At 45.5% G+C, this 11,855-nt stretch overlaps 1 protein-coding gene across 1 annotated transcript; it reads left to right on the top strand.

The window, feature by feature from the left end:
• The first annotated feature begins 1,752 nt into the window (after positions 1-1,752).
• LOC124124144 lies at positions 1,753-11,340 on the top strand. The gene is made up of 4 exons (XM_046487232.2): positions 1,753-1,881; positions 3,286-3,354; positions 4,512-4,910; positions 10,910-11,340. Exons 2-4 carry the CDS (start codon positions 3,303-3,305, stop codon positions 11,173-11,175), a joined length of 717 nt encoding a protein of 238 aa, XP_046343188.2. The 5' UTR covers positions 1,753-1,881; positions 3,286-3,302; the 3' UTR covers positions 11,176-11,340.
• The last annotated feature ends 515 nt before the right edge of the window (positions 11,341-11,855 follow it).

The following is an 11,855-nucleotide window of genomic DNA, read 5'->3' as shown; positions in this document are numbered from 1 at the left end:
TACGACAAGCATAGACACCTTTCACGGCAAGCATGGGTTGCTTTATACATGATTTATCACATATTTGTGTGGAAAATCGTGTTAATTAGCAAAAGGTTACGATAACAGTAAGTGAAATATCAAAATATTGAAAAACAGTATCCGTGTCCCTTATGGGCCACCGTACATTTTCGCTTTTGTTTTTGACATTTTCGTTTTTGCTTTTGACATTTTCATTTTAGTTTTTGGCCTTTTCGTTTTTGTTTTGGACATTTACATTTTAGTTTTTGACATTTTCGCTTCACATTTCATCCATTCAATAGCTGCTTGAAAGTACCTTTTTCATGTTTTCGGTTGTTTGTATACATGATTTATCACATATTTGTATGACAAATATTGTTAGTTTGCAAAAGGTTACGATAAAAGTAAGTGAAATATCAAAATCTTGAAAAAAGACTCCGTGTCCCTTATGGGCAACCGTATAAGTCGGCAAGAGGCAACTAACGGGAAGGAGCGGTCAGGTTCTCTGACTTGTTTGATGAATGTCATCGTATCCCAATCACGTAGATCGATGCCCATGATATCAATGACTGGATTGTCTGCTCCAGACTCGATTATTTAAAGACCGCCGTCATAATTATTTCAACAGGCATTGTTAAAATTTATATTAAACCCTTTATTTGTAACCCCCCTCATTCGTACAACATTTATGCCTGATGCATGTTTACTTATGTGTTTTTCATTTTGTTTTACGTGTCTTACCATTCACTGTGGAGAGGTGCGTCGTTCGTTTGGCGCACCAGAAAGCCATGATCGTGGGTTCGAATCCCGGCTCGCCTTGATTAGGTTTTTAGGTATATGAGCGCCATACCCGTGCTGGTGGGTTTCATCAAAGTGGTAAACGTCTACAACCTGCATCACTTCGGGCTTTCCTCCAAAGTCAAGCTGACACGCCGTTATATAACTGAAATTTTCACTCACTCTGACCACGCAGGTGAACTACAGAACCCAGGTCTTCACATCAGACCGGACCCGTGAACATTCCAGGATAGAATAGGTCTTCAGCAACCCATACTTGTCTATGTGACTAACGGGATCGGGTGGTCAGGCTCGCTGGCTTGGTTGATGCATGCCATCGATCCCCATTGCGTGGATCGATACTCATGATATTAATCACTGGATTGTCTGGTCCAGACTCGATTATTTACAGACCGCCGTCATTTAGCTGTCATATTGCTGAGTGCGGCGTTAAACAACAAACCAACCAGCCAACCAACATCAGACTGTATAGTTGTCACTTCATCATCATTTATACAACATGCTTTATAATCCGAGGGGGCAGTTTGTAAGGTCATGTTATATAAAGTTAGTTTGAATATGCACATGAGCTACAAAACACAGACCCGTGAAGATTCCGGGGTAGACTAGGTCTTCAGCAACCAATGCTTGCCGTAAAAGGTGACTATGCTTGTCGTAATAGGCGACTAACGGGATCGGGTGGTCAGGCTCGCTGACTTGGTTGATGCATGTCATCGATCCCAATTGCGTGGATCGATGCTCATGATATCAATCACTGGATTGTCTGGTCCAGACTCGATTATTTACAGAGCGCCGTCATATAGCTGTAATATTGCTGAGTGCGGCGTTAAACAACAAATCGAACCAAAACCAAAACATAACACAGTGCCTCTTGTCCCATGTTCTATATCACATGGTTTGCCGTTGCGATCGATCGATGAAATAATGAAGCGTCCCTTTCATAGGCGAGACTTCAGCGATAATGTGCGCGCTCGTTAGATGCAGTTAATAGTGTTCGTTGAATCAGCCTTCTCAGTACCGACGATCAGGAAGCTGTAGGATTACTAGTATCTACCCGTTGACTGAGAGGTAAACAGCAATCAGGTAGATCAGCTTGTTTGTTTTCCACGATTTAGCTTTGTTCTAAATATGACAATCAATCTATTACTTGATAATTAACATTTGTCAAAGTGGAGACACTGTTGTGATATCTTATTTCATTAGATATGTGAACTTTCAAGAATAGTTCTCTTCATGGTGTTTCGTCAGCATGCCAGTAACCTGTGATCGTGGGTCCGAATCCCGCTTCGCTGTGATTACGTTTCCAGGTTTGTCAGCACCATATCAGCTTGATGTGGTCCAAACCCACGCTCGTTGTTTTCTACAAGGCGGTAAACGCCTAAATCTTAGACGTTTACCGCTTTGGTGAACACCACGAGCACTGGTGTGGTCCACATCAAGCTGACACGTGGCAGAAAATTGTTACGTGTCGATACCCAAATTGAAATAATATGTTAACCCAGAAATGTACGTAACGAACTTATATATTGTGAAACCAACAAACAATCAACCAATGGTAAACAAGTAACAAATGCATTACAAAATTCACTAGGTTTACATATCAGTACAAATTACTGCACAGCATTGACAATGGCACTACACAGTAGAACAATATTCAATGGCAAGACATAATATGATGGCAGTGGCCAGTATCAAATACAAAACTACAGTGATGATAGCCAAAGTCTGAAAATAATATATATATTCACCCAGCGGCGAAAGTGGTCAAGTTTCCGGAACGGTCTAGGCAGAGAATCGGGAATGATGAGTGATCCTCACATGAAAGCAGGTCTTGATGTGATGAAAAGTGTTAAAGATGCCTAAACACACTCTTTTCCAACTAACTACTGGAAACTTCTACACAACACACTAGCATCTAAATATAGTAACTTCCTGACGACTAGTCACTGCCCAAATACAATGCAGTGAGCGTCTACCGAATCCTAACAGAAACAATCATGGTAACAAATTCAAATTCAAATTCAAATTCAAATTTCACTGTATGAAAGTGTTTATTTCATTTTCTTAGATATTTTAGTATTTGGTAGAATTGTTAACAAGCTATATTAAGTACATTTGAAGGTTTAAATACTGCTAACGGACAGACGGTATATCTGTCTGGCATACCTCCCTCAAATCTTGTTACGAAATGTTTTACAAAAATTCAGAATTGTTTTATTTCCTTGACATATAACCAATGTCACCAGAGTATGTCCTGATTTCAATGAAAAATATTTGTCGATTGAAGAAGGAAAACTCAAAGGCTTGCCTCTTACGACAAGCATAGTCGCCTTTTACAGCAAGCATGGGTTGCCGAAGTCCTATTCTACCCCGGATCTTTACGAGTCCGATGTGATAGTGTTGAGTATTGTACATTAGGGCGCAAAGCAATTTCTAACTCATTCTCTGTTGACGTTATTCACAAATCAATTCCGTATAACATTTCAGTTAACGAGCAGATCCAAATGAAGTGTGTGTTCCTACCGGTGGCGCTGTCGTTGTGTGTTACCATGGGAGGTATGTATCGTGCTCTAACGTTAAATAAAGTGCAATCGACACAAATAATAAACGATCGAATTCGTAAATGGGTGATTGTTTATGACTCATAAGGATCTCTCTTACTAAGCATATTTTAATATTCTAGTTGCAACAGTGCAAGTGGTTGGATTGGACATCATTGTTTGTTTGTTTGTTTGTTTGTTTGTTTGTTTGTTGTTTAACGCCGCATCCAGCTATGTGACGGCGGTCTGTAAATAATTTAGTCTGGACCAGACAATCCAGTGATTGACAGCATGAGCATCGATCCACTCAATTGGGATCGATGACGTGTATCAACCAAGTCAGCGAGCCTGACCACCCGATCCCGTCAGTTGCCTTTTACGACAAGCATAGTCGCCTTTTACGGCAATTATGGGTTGCTGAAGACCTATTCTACCCCGGAATCTTCACGGGTCGATTGGACATCTTACAACACGCTAATTAGCATATGTAAATTATTTAAATATGTATGACAAAGTTGTTCGCGATTTCAAACCAAAAGGGGTAATGCATAAAAAATATAGCACTGGAAGTGCCCGTTTTCAAATAGGGGTCAATAATTCAGAGTATACTTTTTTGTGGATGCGAATAGAGGCGTAGGTGAATTATGGTGTAGGCGAACTGAAGCCCCAATTTGAACGCAAATGCAGTCAGTTGTAACACATCAACATCGACATTAACATTAACACTTCCATAGCTTTAACAGATGTAGATTCTAGTCCTGGTAAACAATATTCCGAGGTACTTATAAGATGAAACTACCTCTATATGTGCATCTTTGTATATACAATTCTCTAATTTTGCTTGTCGTAAGAGGCGACAAACGGGATCGGGTGGTCAGGCTCGCTGACTTGGTTGATGCATGTAATGGTATACAACTTGCGTGGCTCAATGCTCATGATGTCAATCACAGGATTGTCTGGCCCAGACTCGATTATTTACAGACCGCCGTCATATAGCTGGAATATTGCTGTGTGCGGCGTTAAACAACAAACAAACAAAACAAAAGTTGTGATGACCACGGCTTCAACTCCCAGTCGCTAACTCATACTCCATTACCAAGGGTATTATATCTCCAATCTACGACGATACATATCTTGGAGAATGACTCACCAACGCTTTCTCTTTCCTTCCAGTCTGCTCGATAACGTTCAACACACAAAGATACGTTGTCAACCCCATGAACTTCGGCTTTGATATTCGTGGCAAGGACTGGATCACGTACAAAATCATGGCGTGTATGGACTTCAACATCAGACTGTACTTCCGTGAACAAGTGATGTACAGAATGTTACTCGGGGGATGGTTCGACACTAAAAGCCGATTCTATGCATTTGGGGCAACTGTAGACGTCTTTGGGCCGGTCTTAAACTGCACTGGCTATCGTCAGTTTTGGACCTCTTGGGAAGATGGGCATTTCAAAATTGGTCGGGGCGAGGTGAAGGACGCAGACATTCTCTACGTTGATACTGCTCACATTATTCCCGGTGTCGACAGTTTAACTGTGAACGCCCCAAGCGCTAAATGGATTTTTGGTAAGTTGAGCCACAACACGCAGCTGTTCACACCCTGTTGGTTTAAGGGATAAGAAGGTCCCCTGTCTCAAATGATTTTCACACCGCACTAGGTAACCGGTACAACATGCTTGTCACACCCTGTGAGCTTAATAGGTCCCCGGTAGCCCATGCTTGTCACACCCAGTGAGCTGAATAGGTCCCCGGTAGCCCATGCTTGTCACCCCCTGTGGCCTTAATAGGTCGCTAGTAGCCTAAGCTTGTCACATCCTGTTGGCTTAATAGGTCCCCAGTATCCCATACTTGTCACACCCTGTGGGCTTAATACGTCCCCGGTATCCCATGCTTGTCACAACCTGTGGTGTTAATAGGTTCCCGGTATCCAATGCTTATCACACCCTGCGGGATTAATAAGTCGCCGAGATCTCATGCTTGTCACACCCTGTCGACTTAATAGGTCCGCAGTAGCCCATGCTTGCCACACCATGTGGGCTTAATAGGTGCCCGGTTTCCCATGCTTGTCACACCCTGTGGGTTTAATAGGTCCCCGGTATCACATGCTTGACAAAACCTGTGGGGTTAATAGGTTCCCAGTATCCAATGCTTGTCACATCCTGCGTGATTAATAAGTCGCCGATATCCCATGCTTGTCACACCCTGTCGACTTAATAGGTCCGCAGTAGCCCATGCTTGTCACACCCTGTCGACTTAATAGGTCCCAGGTATCCCACGCTTGTCACAACCTGTGAGCTTAATAGGACCACGGTATCCCATGCTTGTCACACCCTGTGAGCTTAATAGGTCCCCGGTAGCCCATGCTTGTCACAACCTGTGGCCTTAATAGGTTGCTAGTAGCCTATGCTTGTCACACCCTGTGGACTAAATAGTTGCCCGGTAGCCCATACTTGTCACAACCTGTGGCCTTGATAGGTGCCCGGTAGCCCATGCTTGTCACACCCTGTGGGCTTAATAGGTCCCCGGTATCCCATGCTTGTCACAACCTGTGGGGTTAATAGGTTCCCGGTATCCCATGCTTGTCACACCCTGCGGGATTAATAAGTCGCCGATATCCCATGCTTGTCACACCCTGTCGACTTAATAGGTCCGCAGTAGCCCATGCTTGCCACACCATGTGGGCTTAATAGGTGCCCGGTATCCCATGCTTGTCACACCCTGTGGGTTTAATAGGTCCCCGGTATCACATGCTTGACAAAACCTGTGGGGTTAATAGGTTCCCGGTATCCAATGCTTGTCACACCCTGTGAGCTTAATAAGTCGCCGATATCCCATGCTTGTCACACCCTGTCGACTTAATAGGTCCGCAGTAGCCCATGCTTGTCACGCGCTGTGGGCTTAATAGGTCCCAAGTATCCCACGCTTGTCACACCCTGTGAGCTTAATCGGTCCACGGTATCCCATGCTTGTCACACCCTGTGAGCTTAATAGGTCCCCGGTAGCCCATGCTTGTCACACCCTGTCAGCTTAATATGTCCCCGGTAGCCCATGCGTGTCACACCCTGTTTGGTTAATGATGAAAGCTCCTAAGGATCCTATGCTTGTCACACCCTGTGAGCTTAATAGTTTCCCGGTATCCCATGCTTCTCACACCCTGCGGGATAAATAGGTCCGCAGTAGCCCATCCTTGTCACACCTTGTGGGCTTAATAGGTGCCCGGTTTCCCATGCTTGTCACACCCTGTGGGCTTAATAGGTCCCCAGTAGCCCATGCTTGTCACGCCCTGTGGGCTTATAGGTGCCTGGTATCCCATGCTTGTCACACCCTGCGGGATTAATAGGTCGACGATACCCCTCGCTTGTCACACCCTGTTGGCTTAATAGGTGCCCAGTATCAAATGCTTGCCACACCCTGTGGGCTTAAAAGGTCCCCCGTAGCCCATGCTTGTCCCACCCTGCGGGATCATAGGTCGCCGATATTCCATGCTTGTCACAAGCTGTGGGCTTAATAGGTGTCCGGTATCCCATGCTTGTCACACCCTGTTAGCCCTGAGGCTAATGGTTCCCATTATCCCATCCTTGTCACACCCTGTGGGATTAATAGGTCCCTCATAACCCATGTTTGTCACACCCTGTGGGCTTAATAGGTGCCCGGTTTCCCATGCTTGTCACACCCTGTGGGCTTAATAGGTCCCCAGTAGCCAATGTTTGTCACACCCTGTGGGCTTAAAAGGTGCCCGGTATCCCATGCTTGTCACGCCATGCGGGATTAATAGGTCGCCGATACCCCACGCTTGTCACACCCTGTGGGCTTGATAGGTTACCGGTAGCCCACGCTTGTCACACCCTGCGGGATTAATAGGTCGCCGATACCCCACGCTTGTCACACCCTGTGGGCTTGATAGGTTACCGGTAGCCCACGCTTGTCACACCCTGCGGGATTAATAGGTCGCTGATATCCCACACTTGTCATAACCTGTGGGCTTAATAGGTTCCCAGTATCCCATGCTTGTCACACCCTGCGGGAATAATAGGTCGCCAATATCCCAATCTTGTCGCAACCTGTGGGCTTAATAGGTCCCCAGTAGCCCATGCTTGTCACGCCCTGTGGGCTTATAGGTGCCTGGTATCCCATGCTTGTCACACCCTGCGGGATTAATAGGTCGACGATACCCCTCGCTTGTCACACCCTGTTGGCTTAATAGGTGCCCAGTATCAAATGCTTGCCACACCCTGTGGGCTTAAAAGGTCCCCCGTAGCCCATGCTTGTCCCACCCTGCGGGATCATCGGTCGCCGATATTCCATGCTTGTCACAAGCTGTAGGCTTAATAGGTGTCCGGTATCCCATGCTTGTCACACCCTGTTAGCCCTGAGGCTAATGGTTCCCATTATCCCATGCTTGTCACACCCTGCGGGATTAATAGGTCCCTCATAACCCATGTTTGTCACACCCTGTGGGCTTAATAGGTGCCCGGTTTCCCATGCTTGTCACACCCTGTGGGCTTAATAGGTCCCCAGAAGCCCATGCTTCTCCCACCCTGCGGGATTAATAGGTCGACGATACCCCTCGCTTGTCACACCCTGTTGGCTTAATAGGTGCCCAGTATCAAATGCTTGTCACACCCTGTGGGCTTAATAGGTCCCCCGTAGCCCATGCTTGTCCCACCCTGCGGGATTAATAGGTCGCCGATATCCCATGCTTGTCACAAGCTGTGGGCTTAATAGGTGTCCGGTATCCCATGCTTGTCACACCCTGTGGGCTTAATTGGTTCCAATTATCCCATGCTTGTCACACCATGTGGGCTTGAAAGGTGCCCGGTATCCCATGCTTGTCACACCATGCGGGATTAATAGGTCGCCGATACCCCACGCTTGTCACACCCTGTGGGCTAGATAGGCTCCCGGTAGCCCACGCTTGTCACACCATGCGGGATTAATAGGTCGCTGATATCCCACGCTTGTCATAACCTGAGGGCTTAAAATGGTTCCCAGTATCCCATGCTTGTCACACCCTGCGGGAATAATAGGTCGCCAATATCCCAATCTTGTCACAACCTGTGGGCTTAATAGGTCCCCGGTATCCCACGCTTGTCACACCCTGTGGGCTTAATAGGTCCCCGGTATCCCATGCTTGTCACACCCTGCGGGATTGATTGGTCACCGATATCCCATGATTGTCTCACCCTATGGGCTATGTAGGTCCCCGGTTATCAACCAGTGGTGTAACCAAGACTTGATTATTCACGACCTGCTGTGCGAGATCAGGAATATTTCTCCGGATTAAAACAAACAAGAACTAAGCATGTACCCCTAGTTCCTTCGGTTATTAGGATACGCGAGGGGACTCCACATAAGAATTATTGGTCCACAGCAACCTATACGGGAACAGGTATCCAAGTCGCTGACTTGTTAATTGCATGACATCGTCTCTCAGTTCTCTGTATTGAGAATCCTCATGCCAATCCCTCGATTGTCTGATCGTGGCTCGTGATGCTCATGATGTCAGTCATTGGATCGTCAGGTCCAGACTCGATTATTTACAGATCGTCTTCATATAACTGGAATATTGCTGAGGGCGGCGTTCAACAAAAATAAATGTTGTTTTTTGTGTGTGTTTTTTAACGCCGCACTCGGCAATATTGCAGCTATATTACGGCTGTCTGTAAATAATCGAGTCTTGACCTGACAATCAAATGATTAATATCATGAGCATCAATCCACGCGATTGGGATGGATGGCATGTATCAACCAAGTCAGCGAGCCTGACCACCCGATCCCGTTAGTCACCTTTTACAACAAGCATAGTCACCTTTTACGGCAAGCTTGGGTTGCTGAAGGCCTATTCTACCCCGGAATCTTCACGCGACGATGCGCTACATGGCCGAAATACTGTTGATACGTTTTGTCAGGTGAACAATTGACTTGCCTTCGCATGTGTTTATGACAGGTGCTGCCGAAAGGGAAGGACACTTCACTTATTCGCGAACACCTGGTATCACTATTTCATCCTGATTAATAAACATATCACGAGTCTCCACACAATTGGGATCGATGACATGCATCAACAACTCAGCGAGCCTGTCCCCCCGACCCCGTTAGCCGCATTTTACAACAAGCATAGCCACCTTTTACGGCAAGCATGGGTTGCTGAAGACCTATTCTACCCCGGATCTGATATATGAGCCGTCATATAGCTGGAATTTTGCTGAGTGCGGCGTTAACCAACAATCAATCAATCAAATCTGATATATGACTTAACAATTGTACAAGCATTTGTACACACAAATAACAATACCTTGATCATAATGCGTCTCATCCTTTCAATCGTATTGATGTGCAGTCAAACACACGATCAGCGGGATGAATTGCTTGATAGGCATTCCTTAGAAGTTGACGGATGACAATGAAGGCATACTTTAAGGATAACCACTTCTTTATTATGCTGTCATAACGACATTTCGGTATAGACCTCATAGCGTTGTCAAGCAAAACATGCAGCAAAACACCTCACCTTCCTATCATTGGGTCTACTTTGTAATCAACAGGATACCAACACCACTTTGAAATGAAATAGTGTCGAATACCCTCTGTTATGTCAATACTAACACGTAGAGGCATAGCGATAACACAGCTCTCAATATGAACAACACCGCGAAATCGATGCTGATAAGGAGCTTCTTAGATCAGGATATCCCGTTGTTGTGTTGTGTGTGGAGGTATATATAAACATGGAATAGCGTCCACGGAGATACATCATTGAGTTAACAACCTCACATGTAGTCATACATCGATTTATATACATTAATTCTCGGTACAAATGTAACTCAACGACTTGACGGTAATAGCAAGCCAATAAATGTGAACGCCGGGTATGATATTCGGGCACTTAAGTCCAATAAAAAAAAAGATGTGATACTGCTGAAAAAACGTACGATGAATCACGACCTGGCAGATGAACCTGTGAGATCTGCATGATTTAGGCGATTATGCTTGTCGTAAGAGGCGACTAACGGGATCGGGTGGTCAGGCTCGCTGACTTGGTTGATGCATGTCATCGTGTCATCGGTCCCAATTGCGGGGCATATTGCTGAGTGTGGCGTTAAGCAACAAAGCAATCAAGCAACCAATTGCTTGGATCGATGTTGATGATATCAATCACAGGATTGTCTGGTCCAGGCTGGATTATTTCGCTGGAGTTCTCTGAAGGCCATAAATGTCCCGAAACTGGAATGAAATATTTTACCAACATATTTCAGGACATACTTTTTAATGACACTATTTATATGTCTTTTTTTGTTATTTAACTCCGCACTCAGCAATATTAATATTCCAGCTATATGACGGCGGTCTGTGAATAATCGAGACTGGATCAGACAATCCACTGATTGATATCTAGAGCATCGTTCCACGCAATTGGGATCGATGACATGCATCAACCAAGTCAGCGAGCCTGACCACCCGATCCCGTTAGTCGCCTCCTACGACAAGCATAGTCGCCTTTGGCTGTCTTTAAACCCAATTTACTCGTTCCCATTTCCAACATGAACATACCCTTCTATATTCAGAGTATGACAACTGTACGGGACCCCCTGACATAGAGAGGATGGACGGTGTGAGATATCAAGGCGGTTTTCTACTGAAGGCCTACTCTGACGTCTCTGGGGCCTTCTGCGTCACGGAGTGCGTCATCCGCAACAGATGCTTCAGCCTCAGCTTCAACAGAGCCGACAATGAGTGTGAACTATTCACTACCCCTATCAACACTACAGACGTATCATCAGCCACAGGCTGGGAGACGTATATCTTCACCGACATCAAGTTATATTATTAAATTATGGAGTTAATTGTAATTGTTAATTTCATATTTGCGGGTTTTAATGGGTATTCGATGTTCGGAAATGTGGAGTGAGTGAGTGAGTGAGTTGGGTTTAACGCCGCTTTTAACAGTAGCCAGTGATGTAGGTCACAGACGTTTACCACCCGTCAATTGTGAAACTCACGAGCACGGGTATGGTGCTGACAAACCTAGAAACATAATCGGGTTCGTTGGTATGTTTGTGTTTTACGCCGCACTCAGCAATATTCCAGTTGTATGACGGCGGTCTGAAAATTTTGTTTGTTTGTTGTTTAACGCCGCACTCAGCAATATTCAAGTTATATGACGGCGGTCTGTTAATTAACAAGTCTGGACCAGACAATCCAATGATTGACATCATGAGCATCGATCCACGCAATTGAGATACGACATGCATCAACCAAGTCAGCGAGCCTGACCACCCGATCCTGTTAGTCGTCTCTTACGATATGCAAAAGGCGACTAACAGGACCGGGCGGTCAGGCTCGCTGACTTGATTGATGCATGTCATCGATCCCAATTGCGTGGAGGCCCGCGAAGACGCCGGGGTAGAATAGGTCTTCAGCAACCCATACTTGCCGTAAAAGGTGACTATGCTTGCCGTAAAAGGCGACTATGCTTGTCGTAAAAGGCAACTTACGGGATCGGGTGGTCTG

This window comes from Haliotis rufescens, unplaced genomic scaffold (genome assembly GCF_023055435.1).
Source record: "Haliotis rufescens isolate VD_foot unplaced genomic scaffold, xgHalRufe1.0.p SCAF_77, whole genome shotgun sequence".
Lineage (NCBI taxonomy): Eukaryota > Metazoa > Mollusca > Gastropoda > Lepetellida > Haliotidae > Haliotis > Haliotis rufescens.
The sequence above is the reverse complement of the archived record's forward strand: the minus strand, read 5'-3'. Positions and strand labels throughout refer to the sequence as shown.

What these genes read in the sequence shown, in the direction of transcription:
- LOC124124144 (XM_046487232.2), top strand. Translation starts at nt 3,303, where the DNA reads ATGAAGTGTGTGTTCCTACCGGTGGCGCTGTCGTTGTGTGTTACCATG. An exon ending in GTTGTGTGTTACCATGGGAG is followed by an intron (nt 3,355 to 4,511) that starts GTATGTATCGTG and finishes CTTTCCTTCCAG; the next exon opens with TCTGCTCGATAACGTTCAAC. An exon ending in AAGCGCTAAATGGATTTTTG is followed by an intron (nt 4,911 to 10,909) that starts GTAAGTTGAGCC and finishes TTCTATATTCAG; the next exon opens with AGTATGACAACTGTACGGGA.